This window comes from Vulpes vulpes, chromosome 14 (assembly GCF_048418805.1).
Source record: "Vulpes vulpes isolate BD-2025 chromosome 14, VulVul3, whole genome shotgun sequence".
Taxonomy (NCBI): domain Eukaryota; kingdom Metazoa; phylum Chordata; class Mammalia; order Carnivora; family Canidae; genus Vulpes; species Vulpes vulpes.
The window spans coordinates 69001317-69016565 of NC_132793.1; the positions used below are offsets into that span (position 1 = coordinate 69001317).

General features: G+C 33.0%; 1 protein-coding gene across 1 annotated transcript in view; it reads right to left on the bottom strand.

Moving 5' to 3' along the window:
- The window catches only part of RASA1 (RAS p21 protein activator 1), a 109286-nt gene that overhangs the window by 17504 nt on the left and 76533 nt on the right, over positions 1 to 15249 (bottom strand). The window contains exons 9-12 of the mRNA XM_072736858.1: positions 15093 to 15171; positions 9098 to 9218; positions 7722 to 7878; positions 1844 to 1931 (exon numbers count right to left, since the gene is read on the bottom strand). Coding sequence (XP_072592959.1) covers positions 1844 to 1931; positions 7722 to 7878; positions 9098 to 9218; positions 15093 to 15171 — 445 coding nt within the window. The remainder of the gene's footprint in view (positions 1 to 1843; positions 1932 to 7721; positions 7879 to 9097; positions 9219 to 15092; positions 15172 to 15249) is intronic.

Here is a 15249-nt window from a genome sequence, read left to right on the forward strand (position 1 = left end):
ATAAAACAATGATCAAAACAAGTATAATCATCCCTAAAATTATATTTCTGTTGAATCCCTAAATTAATGTTAAGTATGCCATGAGTGACCATTAGACAAAAAATATAATTCACGTCAAGTTATTAAGCAGTTTTGTATTGTGAAAGGAGGGCTGACTGAAAAACCAACTGATCATGTGATGACTGACTTGATGACTAGCATTCTAATCTTACCTTGGACCATGATGATATAGGTAGAAATGTGTAAGGGGATCTGGGTTAATTTGTAAGCTTTACAAATATAACATGAGGTTCGAAAAAAATTTCATGCTAATTTTCACATTAAATTGAAGCTGTATTTTTAAATGTTTATCTAGTGGTCTGGAGAAAGGAGAAAACAATCTTAGGCTTATCAAAAATAAATCTAAACATTTCACTTTGGCTTACTTACTTCCACAAAGCTCTGCACTGCTGCTTTACTCAGTTATATCCTTACCTTGCTGACTATTTCAGTCTGAACTCTGAATGTTTAGAGGACATCTTTACAGAACAAATTACGCCCTAATCAATTACTATAGCTTTTGGAAATAGAAGAGAGTAACCAAAGATCCCATAGGCCACCAAAGTAACAGAGACTGGAAATACAGGTAGTATTTTTGGACTTTAAGTGGTATATGGAAATAAAAAATATGTAAAATAGTTTACGTATAAATACAGTAAGAAAATGTTCTTCTTATACTGAAATGTTATCGAAGTATATAACACATCTTTATTGAGAAAGAGGGAACCTGGTGAAATAATTGGAGCATAGGATACCAAAGGTTAAATTTCTTGACTAACTCAATTTCCAGCATTTAAAAAAAATATGTATCTGTTACTGAAATATTTTCAACTCTACTTTTTGCATCTAAATATTAGGGATAATACCCACAAAACAAGGTTTTCTGTGTTATATGTTTATAGTGTTTATTTGAAATATTTTGCAAAGATTTCAAACAGGACATTCAGTTGTGAACCATAAAATAATGTGGCTCATTCATCAAGTTTATTCTGGACTCTAAGACATTTTCATAATTTATGAATCAAGGACCCAAGCCAAGATCCAGTTCTAAGAGCTACTGCTCCATATCCAGAGTTTTCAAATTATCTTCTATTTACAATAAAGTTTTCTTTGACCTCTTAACCACCTTCAGATTCTTTCCATAGAGTACAAACAAAAAAATATATTTGTACAAAATACCAATAAATACCACCCCTGAAATATTATGGTTCGAAGAAATCCAAGTATTTTTAAAACATTCTCTCATCACAGTGATGCTTAAAATTTAATAAAAGTTATAAGGGCATTGCACATGGATCAATGCCTAGTGCTAAAAGTAAGACATCATATGCAGACTTAGAGAAAATAGAAAATTCCTAAAATACTTTTTTTTTTTTTTTTTCTAAAATACTTTTTATTTTTGATGACTGAACTTCTATTTTTAGACCTGGAGTTCAACCAGTGAAGAATAACACTGCTTCTTAGAAAAACTAACTGCCTTACCTTTCTATTGTACTGAGAATATCTATAACCTTTCTGCAGAAAGGACTTTAAATGAACACTTTGAGTTGGCCTCAACATGACAAAGTATTTAAAGGCCAATTTAAAATGGAGTTTTCATTTCTAATAACCCTTCACTGAGTTTTTCTGCATTTCTTTAAAAAAAAAAATTTACACATCAAAGTTCTCATTCCTTGAAATAATAAGATGATTAGATTTTCAGTCTTCCTTTTTATTACTTATCATAAATGCAGAAGTTTCCTAGTTAAAAAGAAAACATTGGCTAAATAAAGGTTTGCAGTAATTGAGAAAACAATTAACTTACCTCTGCTTGTTCTGGAGTTTCTCCTGCAAAGTAAAAAATGTAATGTTCTTCACTAAAGTGCTGAACCACTATCTGAAAACAGTTTGGCCTTTAAAATATAAACAGAACAGTTATTAGGAAGCTTAACAAAAAGCATCAAATGACACCAACTTTTAAAAGAAGTCACAACATATAATTATATAGGTCAATTGACATAATTCTTAATTTAGAGAACCAATATTCCACTGTCCAGATCATTAATGAAAAGAAAATGTCAGCTGCATACATTTTAAAAAACTTTTTGTCGGCACCACTGAAATTTTACCCTTCAAAGTTTAAAAATGTTTTATGCTAGAATTGCACATAGCTCATCTAAAACACTTTCTTAAAATTAAATGTTACTAAACTCCTTACTTCAGAATAATATATATTTTACATTTATATGTGCTGGAAAAAAGACATGTTCTTAGACCAAAAATGTTCTTAGTGGTTATCTCTCAGTGGACTATGGGCGACTTTCTGGAAACTTTTTTTTTTTCTTTACAACTGACGATTTTTCCTCGTCTTTTAAAATGGAAACATCACCTGCTCACACATATGCTTGTTCTGGTGATTAAAGAACCCAACAGTGGTATACAGCACACATTAGTTTTTGTCCTTTGTCCTCCAATAGTATGCACCATACTAGAATTCATTCCACATTAGGTACCACATCAGATAGTAGTTTATATCTTTTTTGAAGATATGTTTTTTATCTTTCCAACAAGACTTGAAAATGATCATGAAATGTTTATTAAGGGCCTTCATGTTTTTGAAACTCAAAATTCAATAAATGTTATTCCTATTTCTTGCACTAACCAAAGATTGTATCTTTTACTTCAGTATTAGAAGACCATGGCAAAATACCCAGAGTACAAGTTTAACCTTTATTTTTAAAACCATTCTTTCATGCTTTGAAAATGCTATAAAATAATACAGGTACAAACTGAATACTTCAGCTTCTGAAAGTGCTTGAATCACACTGGCATTCCTGACTCCATAAAATACAAATAAAACAAAAAGCAACTGTTCAAAATCACTGGAGAACCACCAAAGCAGCTCAGACTCAAGAGGCCAAGATCACAGTGAGCCCGAACTTCTCCACAGCTTTTCCTTTCAAGGTGTCTGCCAATTCCTAAAATGCGCGGGGCAAAAAGTTGAGAAACTAAGCAGAAGGAAGGAGCCCCTAAGAGGCTCAAAAACTAACTAGCACGTTCAGCAGTTTCATATTGCCAAGAAAGACAAATGACTTTAGGACCTTTAAAAAGGAAGGCTTTCATCTGAGACTCCTACACATGCCTTCAAAATAAGGGCACCTTTCAAATAATGGTAATTAGAAGGTTTCATAAAATAGGTAATAAAATAGAGAATTTTGTCAGCTAACTACATCTATAAAAGAATCAAATGGAAACTCCAAATTGAAAAATGTAATAAAATTAAGACCTCAAGAAATGCATTTAGCTGCAGAGAGCATATTGGTGAACTGGAAGACAAATAAGAATATCCAGCCTAAGGCACATAAAGGAAAAAATTATGAAAAACATAGAAAACTATATCATAGATACATGGGACACAGTAAAAGATGGAATATGCTAGGGCAGCTGCGGGGCTCCGTCAGTGAAGCGCGAGACTCTTGATTTTGGCTCAGGTCTTGATATCAAGCCCTGCTCAGTGGGGAGTCTGGCGGAGATTCTCCCCCTCTCACTCCGCCCCTACTTGTGCTTGTGCACACACATACTATCTAAATAAATTAATTGAATCTTTAAAAAAGATATACCCTGTAATGTGAATCTCAGAAGATGAAAGAGAATGTGGCAAAAGAAGTGTGTAAAGACAGGGTTACCAAGGCTTTCCTAAAACTCACAAAAGACATCAGGTATTGAACTGAAGTAGTTCTACAAATATTAGGATAAAGTTTTATCTAAAGAAAATTTACAGTAGGCACATTTCTGTTAAACTGCTAAAAATTTAAAGAAAAACCTCAACCAGAGAAAGATGAAATACAGTATACCTAAAGAGAAAAAAAAAGATGTATTATCTCTAAAAGAGAATCATAAAAGAAAAAGTTGGAAGGCAGAAAACAATCCTTAATTAAAACACTGAAAGAAAATAACTGTCAACCTAAACATCTAATATCCAGTGAAAACATCATACCTAAATGAAGATAAATAAATATTGCCACAATGAAAGATTCAGCGCACAAAAAGGTGTAAACATTCCCACATAAATATTCACTACGGTAACTCTTTCACTGAAATGTCTTTCAACCTGTGCTTCTTAAATGATTATATTTAAACTAAAGCAATATTAAAAGTCATAAGTTTAATGTAAAGAAATGGTGTGCTTAGTGACTTCTTAGTATTGAAAATAATCTGGAAAACTTGCACAGCTCTGCAGCTAAAACAGTTCGGGAAAACAGGCCAATGAGCAGTGCTACCTAAACATTCCCTCGCCGTGGCCTGAGTAAGCATGCTGTCATTTAACCTGTGTTGCAAGGAGCTGTTACCTTTCACATTACATTTCACTCAAATGCAGGTCAGGCAGCGTATTGGGTTCTATGCAGACACAAAGCATAAAATGTCCAGCGCCAGTCATTTGTGTCAAAGAAAAAGGTAACTGCATTCATCCACAATTTCCCTTTTCGTACATGATATTTGCATTCTGTGTTACATAATTTGATGTCAATTTTTCATTAGTCCTACTATCTGGTAGAGGTATCTGTTCACGTCCTTGAAATATATTTTGCTGATGCTGTTTTTCTTGGGATCCACTCTTTCTTGGTACTTCCCATCTCTTTCCTAGTAAAGGCCCTCAAAAAAAGAGCTGGTGATGGTATACTGGCAGACTTTGGGAAAAAAACTCAGTTCTTTAAAATAAAAGACTTGTACCATAATTCCTGTGAACATATCATTTGTAACACCCAGTTTAGACTTGGTATCATTAAATTCAATGTCAAATTCTTAAAAGCCACCTTCAACAAGAAACTCTGCACAAGAAGCAAGCTGTGATCCTGTAGCAAATGATAAATGTGTATTTACTGCTTTTCTGCTTCCTTAAAACTCCTTTCTTGATAGTAACCATAACAGAAATAATTCGCTCTTTAAATTGCACTAAAAGACCTGTTCTTTAACTCTAGCCATCATTTTCTTTTTTTTTTTTTTTGATACTGCAAACTGGTTTTCAGTCCGCTCACATCTGTTCATAGAAAGTATGTCAAAAATAATTTACAGTTTTTCCCCAACCACTTTTACACAGATGTAGCTTTTATTAGTCTAAATGATTCTAAGATTCTTGTTATTCAAATTTTAAGTATCACTAGGGAATCAATCATTTTTTACCTTCATTTTTCCAAAGTTGAATTTCTGCTTTGAATCCATAAACTATCAGAGCACATTAATATATTTTTATGTTGTATTTCTAAATCTGAGGAAGTTTACCTATTCTTCAACTAATCTGTGATGTGGAAATCATTTGCCAAGAAGTTTTTTTTTCTTGTAGATCTTGTAGACGTCAGCAGAAGTCTCCTTTTGGACAGCTTATGGACTCTGGAATCAAATAGCTCAGTGGTATTCTGATCCCACTTCTTCCCATGAAAGTGAAAACATGTGTAGCTGAAGCAGCCTGGATTTTATTAGACTCATTTTATAATATTCAATGTGGAATTCTGGTCTACAAACAGACTTTTACATGTAAGAGTCTTTCTGTATTGCTTATTTTCCAGAATGAATTTTTGATGTAAAAACCTTTAAATGTTCCTCTCATGAAGTGTCATCATTGATCATGAACTTAAATACTATTTCTACAACATCTTCTTTGTTTCAAAGGATTAATTTACTGTTTTGAATACTTCATATTTTATAATTTCTTTTGGTACTTCTTTGGATGGCCAACAATTTACCTCCAAGTATTTCTCTAATGTTTGCAGATTTATCGGTGTACAGTGAAAATGTAATCTCTGGATCTGTATACAGCCTATCATTTGATTCACCAATGCGTTTACTGATAATAATATCTGAACACAATCTAATACTATTTGAAAATCATATTTCTTCTATTTCTTTTGCTTTTTGGCTTCAAACATACAATTAGCAATGTCCATACAGACTGTTTCAACAAACAAATTCTCCAACTCTGCGTGAAGCATTTTGGCTTTAGCTTTAGCTATTAATTCCAAGGTCTCCAAACAAGCTTCCCAAGTATACTTTGATAGTGTAGGAACAGATCTATGGAAAGGAGGGGGTTGGGAGGGGAAGCTATGTGGACAGAGGGACTTTTACTTAAAACTTACAGTTCTTTAGGGATATGGTGCCAACACAATGTGCTTGGTACCACTGATTCATTCAACTTATATGCAAAATATTTAGGCTGAGGAAGAGAAGATTTACTGGATTTAGTTATCCCAATCATTTCTTAAGTGGCCTAATACGTTGAATTTTTTAAATTAAGCCTACTGTTTTTATCTTGTGATTTTAATGACTTTCCAGCTTTATAATCATCTAATTGCCCCTGGTGGTAAAATAAGTATCTATACATTAAAGCCAATCAAAGAAGTAACAATGAAAAAAATATCTAAATATCTAAAATATCTAAACATCTAAAAAATATTTAAGTTATTATTTTTTGAGGAACTCCATTATATATTTTATAATAATGAAATTCTGAAATTTAAAACATTTAGTATTTTTATTACAGTAACATTTTTTACAACTACCAATATCTCAAGGGACACCTATAACCTATTTGTGACACATTGGTTGGGAAAGCTTTGATCTATCTAGATGAATGAATCCCTATCTTCCAAAACTCAGCTTAAGAACCACCAATTTCTTATTACTTATTTCCCCCCAAATCTCTTCCCTTTTGTAGCTGTTCATAGTACAAATAAACCATGTTTGGTGGTGAATAATGCAGTTGTCTCCTCAACATCCATTTCCCGCTCCCACAGAGAAGACCATTTTAAAAAGTCTATTAAAATTATAAATAACACTAATATGATGTCTGGAGAAAAGAAACGACAAGATTGTATGTTCTACAGCTACTTGTGAAGTTTTCTGAACTTAAACAGGATAAAGCTAGACTTGCTTAGTAGAAATGCCATCCTACAACAGAAAAAGTTGTAAAAAACCGTGTTTTTAATTGTCTTTATTAAAAATAATATGTAATAAAAATAAGTTTGTCTAAAAAAGACTCTAGAATGGATTATTAATAATACTGATAGTGAAAGGTAAAGACAGGCCATTGTTCCTGATCAAAAAATTAGAAGTAATCAAGAGTTGCATGTGCTTTGTGATGGTCAGGATTCACTTTTAGCTTATACATTGATATTTATTTTTTAAAAAACTTTGAAATTAATTTAAGAAAAAATGCTTCAACTCCAAATCTGAAATACTCTCCTTTTCCCTACTGAAGCAATTGTTTTTATATTAGAATTATTTCTTAATGTCAATTTTTTTACGAACATGCTTATTATCAAGTTAGTAATACAACTGAGTGTACTCAGTACTAACAGATGCAATGAGTTAAAAGAGAATGGGATAAAATGGGAGAGGACAAGACTCACACTGAGTTACTCAAAAGACTGGTGCTAGGCGCAGGGAGGAAACATGCCTTACACAAGCCATGTTTTACTACAGGAGATGTCATTCCAAAGATTTCTATGTAATACAAGAGTGGAATTTCATGCACAGGTTAGTCTAAAATAAAAAAGGAAGACAGAAATTACCCTAGAAAGTAAATCAGACCTTTTCAGATGATTTTAGGACTCTGAAAATCCACTGGTTATGCTTCAAAAAATGATGAACATATCCACTATTTTACGATTAAAGCAATTCCAAAAAGAAATAGGAAATTAATTTCTTACCTGCCAAAGAGACTATCATGAACAACATAGACAGAACATACACTGAGATCTATTAATCCTTTTGGTTTTGTAGCTCGTTTTTCACTTTCAAAATAAATAAGTTGGGCATCACTGCCTTCTAAGATAAAATATAAATTTTTCCACCGTTTTCCTTTGCCTGTTTAAAAAAAAATGTTTTCTGTAAGCCAAATGATAAACTATGAAGCCATATATATTAAAATCATAAAAATTATTGCTGAAAATAAAAATCGTATATCCATTTTTATTCCAAAGCTTCAACCACACATCTATCCTTACAAAATGACAAAATACCTAAATTTATCTGTAGAAAAATGCCTTATGCTATACTGCTTGTTTTAATGAATCACAGAGTAAATGACAATGGTACCTTAACTATATCTTTGAAAGTTTCATTATGATAAAAATCTTTAAAATTCTTGCTTTGGAGTAATTCTTCTCTAATCATATGAAAATACTCTTCTACTCCACATCCTAATAACCAATCCCCTACATTTCTGAATGTTAAAATGAGGCAAATATATAAAACAGAAATATCAAAACAATGAATGTGACCAGTGTCATCAGAAGTCTCTCTTTAAGAAGAAAAATAATAATGAAGTGTGGGGTAGAGAGGGGGCAAAGAATCAAATATCTTGCACTGGAATTGACCTCAAGAATGAAAGACACACTTGAAAATATATAAGTTTGTTTCATGAAACTCTGCTTGGAAATGTGGACTTGATATACCTAGACTCTAGATTTTTTAATTTAAATTCAATTAATTAACATATACTGTATTATTAGTATCAGAAGTAGAGGTCAGTGATTCATCAGTCTCATATAATACCCTGTGCTCATTACATCACCCAGTTATTCCATCCCCCTAAGCGCCCCCTACCCTCCAACAACCCTCAGTTTGCTATCTAGGATTAAGAGTCTTATAATTTGTCTCCCTCCGATTTTATCTTGTTTAATTTTTTCCTCTCTTCCTCTATAATCCTGTTTTGCTTCTTAAATTCCACATGAATGAGATCATATGATAATTGTCTTTCTCTGATTGACTTACTTCACTTAGCATAATACCCTCTAGGTTCCATCCATGTCATTGCAAATGGCAGTATTTCATTTTTTGATGGCTGAGTAGTATTGCACTGTGTGTGTGTGTGTGTGTGTGTGTGTGTGTATACATCTTCTTTATCGTAGACTCCAGATTTTGAATGATGCTTATAAAAGCTTTAACCAAGGGTCAGTTATTAATAATTCATATCAAAATTTATTAAATAAATCAGTGGGAACTTTTATGCCAATATTTATAATGTGTCTATTAAATATTAATGGTAAAATACTAAAATTGAATCTTTAAAGTTAATACTTACCTTTTTTTAAAAGATAACCTTTTTTAACAATATTTTTATAAAAGGCATCCTTTGTTTTTCGACGAATTGTATTATAGATTTCCTTGCCATCGACTGTATCATTGAGTACTTGTTCTTGATCCTGAATTTTTAAAAATATTAAAATTATTTCATGAATTCTTGATAGAAATCAAATAAAATCTACTAAATTACCAATTTAAAAAAAACAGGCTGATTGTCTTTCTATGACATTTAAAAGAAGTTTTTAAGACTAAAATTCTAAAAATGTAACAACATTAAGAGATCCTTTGTTTTCCAAATAAAGTCTCAAAAATACAATATTGTGTTACAGCAAGTAACACTGAAAACATGAATTTGTCCCAAGAGAACTGATAAACTGGGAGCCAACTTAAGCATAAAACAAAAACCTGGTTGCTTATGCAAAATTGTATCTGTGAGGAGGACTAGATGAATGCACAAAGCTATGCCCAGCTAAAATGAGATGCATGGGAATACAGAAAACATACCTCCAATACCTTACAGCTCTCAATTCACCAAGCATTCTATGCCACACTCATTCATCTACACCTGGTGATAGAACGCCATCTGATTTCAAATAATCCTCCTTCTACCACTTTATAATAATCACAACCCTTCTGGTGGTAGCCTCTTCCACAAGTAAGCTTCAGGTCTTTTTCAAGGTAAAGTACCATATTTATTGTTCTGGTTAAACATTTCTTAACCAGTTATCACATATAAAAACTATACTACGTTTTATTAGGTTATCTTTATGTGTTACTGATGAGGTTCTTGAGTGTTGTACCCCATAATCTCACCTTCCTATATAATCTACCGTTCTTAATACATGGTTTTACATAACTGTGACTTGTAGGAATGGATGCATGTGTCTTAACTGCTAAACCCTCCTAAGTAACAAAAAGATTTCTGACGTCAGGGAGACTATAAAGAGAAGAGTGTCTTTATAATGATCTTTCCAAAATAAATCAATCACCAATATTATCAACGGGATCCACTAGACTTAATTTCAGTTTCTTAGTTTCTTTTTTGAGCAGTTCTTACTATTTACAAGGATTAATACTTAATGAATGATTTTTTAAAGACTTCATGGGTCTTTCTGATCCTTTTATAAATCTAAGATACGAGATTTTCGTAAATCATATTTTTCCTGTATCTTAAAACATTCTATTTCATCATCCTAGAAATCATTTCATCATTATTCAACAATTACTTTTCAAGTATACTAAAGAGCAAGAAGGGTTGGCAAACCATGGCATATGCGCCAAACCCAGCCCACTGCCTGATGTTGGACATAAAGTTTTATCAAAACACACCCACACTCATTCCTTTTGTCTACAGTTGCTTTTATACAACAAAGGCAGAGTTCAACAGGTGAGATGGAGACTGAATCGCCTGCAAAACCTAAAATATTTATTATCTGGTCCTTTACAGAAAAGTTTGCCAACTGTTAACTTAAAGGATGATGCAAGAGTGAAATAAACCATCTCTATTGCATCACCCTTTGTTGTTTTTTTTTTTTTTTACTATGCTGCCAAGTATTGCAGCATCTTTCAAAAGTATAAAAGCCCATCTACCATCTGTGTTAACTTTTCAGTAGCCTTCATTGAACACAGCCCAGAACTTTCAATGTTCTGCTAACAGCAAAGAGAAAAAATTGACATAGGAAGATGTTTGACAATTATTAAAAGAATCAAAATACGAATGCAAAGAGGTAGTGGCATTTTGGGATCTACTGTGATGATAAAATTGATTTCTGATAAGCAAAAATCTCAGACTTTAATTCTTCTAATGCAGTATCCTTAAACTTTCTCAAACTCAAGAAACACTGAGTAAATGATAGATTTCTACGTGGGGGGAGGGATATGGGGTGTTTCTATCTAGTCAGTCATTTAGTAGGAAGGATGTCTTCATGCAATATTTTGTGACAAGAATCTAGACTGTCTTGTTTTGCTAAAAAGAAATAACGGTTCTTTTAAATTTTTATGTTTGTGCACCAAGATTTATTTAAGATGATTTGTAGTGGCCAAAAGGTACTTTGTATCCAAAGGTTGCTGGAAGGAAACATAATGTAGAAATTTTAAAATTTACCATATTTATCACTGTAATTGATGTTTAAAAATCTAAACAGAAAAATATATTACCCTTATGGAGTGAAGAAGACTATACTCTCCCAACAAAATTTATATAAACCATACAAGTTTTCAGAAGTATTCTATTTGATGGATGATTCAAGTACATGAACAAAAAAGAATCATAAACTAAAATCCAGTAAGAGATAATTACATCTGGAATCAGTATTGGATTCTGACTGTGAAAGTGTGGGAAGAATAACCTGAGTAATTATAAAGCAAAAATTAATTAGAGATGTATCTGAAATCTGGAATTAGGATTTAATAAGATGGATATGTTCCAAGTCCCTGCCTGAGAGTGGATTAACAGCTGCCTATTTTAAGCCTTTATAACAAAGGAAATATGGAAAAAAATTTTCAGTTTGCTATATTTAAATTCCTAGTATTAAACTTTCTATTAACTTTTTTTGGACTATATCTTTACTCCCACTTCTAAGAATTATTCATAAAATGACTTAAAAAGAAAAATTTTAAAAGGATACACTGGACCCAGATGATAAACTGTGATGACTACCTTCCCAGTTATATGGATGTGTACTTTTCAGTCTTTTATTTCAGTAATGATAATATTTAGTCTTGGCTACAGAATGGGCATATTTGTAGTGTGTGCATTAAGACATAACTATTATTTGGATTTAAATATCTGATTTCAGGATGATCTCCATAGCACTTTTCTAAATTATATTAGGTAGAGGCTGATATACTCATCTACAACTTCTGAAAGATTCTAATATATTAGAAGAAATTATGGCCAAGGACAGAACTTTGCTTTCCAAACTCCAGTAAATCACTGGATGACAGAAGAAAAGGCTGAAATCTACACAGTTCCAGAGAAGTCTTAAATGTTTCCATACATTTAATTCAATAAATGTTAGTTTAGTGTCAGGGTCTGTTCTAGTTCTTGAAATACATCAGCAAACAAATCAAAGATTCCTCAAAGATTATCCTCAAAGAAATGAGGGAAAGAAATAAACAATATATAAATCATACTGTATGTTAATAAATGGTTAAGCGCTTTACAGGGTAGGGCAAGTACCAGTATTAAATAAGGTGTATGGGTAAATCTCATTGTGAAGCTAATTTCTGAACAAAACCTGAAAGAAATAAGAGAATGAGTGAGGCAAGAGGATATTGGAAAAAAAAAAAAATCATTTTGGGCAGAGTGAACAACTAAAGCAAAGATCCTAAAGCAGAAAAGAATCTGGCATATTTTAAAAAATAGCAGGGAGGCCAGTATGACTGGAGACAAATGAGAGAGAGGATTGTAGTAAGAAGTTCAAAGGACTAATGAGATGACATCTATAGTCTGAGAAGCCACTCTAAGAACTTTGGCTTTCACTCCAAATGAAATATAAAACATATGCAAGTGAGTATTAAACAGAGGAGTGAAATGATCTTACTCGCATTTTAAATGGATCCCCCTGACTGTTGTGCCGTGTTAAGGGGCAAAAGAGGAAATACGGAGACAAAGTCAGATTCTAACGGTGGTTATGTGTTAGATTTGGAAAGCAGAGTCAGCATAATGTACCTGACAGTATGGATACAAAGCATAGGAGAGAAAGAAGAGTCAAGGAAGACTCAATGCCCTAAGTTGTTATTTCCCTATTGTACAGTAGTTCAACACGTTGTTGAAAAACTAAATAAATTAATAAGAACAGTGTCTAAATCATAGTGCAAAAAAAAAAAAAAAAATGTTGCTCATTTAATTGTGGGCTGCATTGGCTCAAAAGGCTCCTTCTCTTCTAACATCTGTCTTGAGAAGTGTTAGCTCCAGAAAGTAAGCAAACCTACCAAAAACTGTTCTTTCTATTCCATCATCTTACTCTGAGTGGGGGTAGGCAGAGTCACCTCAGGGGGAGTGAGCTAATCAGTTTTTCATTAATAAAGGTTATTATTACACTTTCTGTTCTGTAATAGAAGCCTGCTGGGAAGGATAGGTAAGTATTCTGATTCCCAAACTTCTACAGTAACCTACTTTTAACTCCAGGCTCAAATTAAGAGACTTCAAATAGCATTTAATGGTTTTTATGTAGCAATCGAATTGCTTTGTAATTGGCATCAGTTATTTCTGAAGTATCCAAGGCACTAATTGACACTTTTACAAATGACAACAATTTGGGGTTTGTTGACTTATGAAACCACAACACAAGAGTGCAGCAGACTATAGTTGAAGTAATTCTTAAAACAACCTTATAACTGAAGTACAAAAGTTTACTAAAGGTCAAATACTACTTATTTATTGTGCTAAATAAGTTTTTATTCTAAAAAATAAACTTTTCTAAAAATTTTTAAATTAAAAAATTCTAAGCCCAAATCCAAGATGGGAAAACATAGGACTTAATTTTTAGACAGAATCTGTAGACTTCTGAAACAAATTAAAACCATCATTAACTCTAACAACCAGTGTGAATTAGAATTTAGGATACAGCCGTGAGACACAGTGGCACAATCTTCATCTGGAGGTAAAGGCACATCTGATCCCTAATAAAAAGACCCTGAGTAGTGCTTCTAGAAAATAAACTGTGATAACAAAAGCAAAACAACTTTTTTAAATTCATTTTAATATGCAGTCAGCAGAGCAGTGAACTGACACTGTCTGCCCAAACTGCCAAAGCAGGACATCAGGGCTGACTACCGTTATTTGGAAGGTGTCAACAAGGAGAAAGTAAAACTTGAGATGGATCTTAAAACTAGCAGTGTTTCGACAGTCCTAGAGGAAGGGGTGGACATGGAGATAACAACAAGCACAATGATACTAAGACACATTAGTGATAATACAGAGGGGATGAAGGGGGTGCTTCCTACTGGAGAGCAAACAGTTATCCATTCAGTAACACTGATGCTACTCTAGACACTGGGAATATAACACAACACCCCTGGCTCTCATGGACCTTACAGTCTACCAGAAAAGTATGAGGAAATGAAGCTACCATAGTGTGACAAGATGATGATGATTCTTGAATTGATATTAAGCATCAGAAAAATGATCCCCCACCACAGCAACTTCAATGACTAGCAGGGACAACCCTCTGGAACTAACATGTTAGGAGGGAAAACTGAGACGCTAGAGACACTATCAGTCACTGGAAGTTTAGTTGGGTACCCCCAAAAAACCTTTATGTCCCTGAAGTATCAATACCTCCATTTTCCACATAGACAATTCCTAATCACTTTTTTGAAATACCTGTTCCTACATCTGCTAAAATCTTTGCCCACCACTCTTCAGAAAGTCTAAGGAATACACAGACTAAACAATCACCCTATGCATTAAGCAGCTAATACTGAACAGGCCCTTTTGTTAAGACCAATCTTCCTTCTTATACTGTGGATTTAGCCTAGGAAATTGTACATCAGGTACTGCCACTACCACATCTCATTCTCATCATCACTAGTGGCTTTACACAGAGTATGCAGACACGCACAAAACTCTCTCACCATAAATCTATAGCCAAATAAACCATGAAATAAAAAGTTTAAACCCCTCTCAACCCTATCTTCTTCTAGAATTAATTTTCATTTTATTTACCAAGCTCACCTAGGTAAGCCCAGCTGTGATTTATCCTTGTGGTCTCCACTTTTGCCTCCAACAAACTCATTCATTCCTTGACCCCATGTAACATGGCTTCTGTCCCACCACTGCTTCTATTCTCAAAAAGCCACAAAGGCTAGAATCAACAGAAATAAAAACTAAGTGATTCTCTTACAATGTACTTTCTGAAAGAATCTGAGTAATGGCAGTTTTAAATTTTATCCAATTTTAAATGCATGACTGTGTGCATAAAACATAACACCAAAAATGCATTTTAAAATAAAATGCTTATTACTGCAAAAAGAAAAACAACACTGACCTGCATTGGTACAGGTTCCTTAAGATAATACCCTTCAACAATTTGTTCTTTTCGATAGTGATCTATGATGTCCCCAATGCTGTTAAAATAAAAATAACTAACATTGACATAATTTGTCTTATAAAAAAATGCAAATCCTGAAAATACACAAAGACCC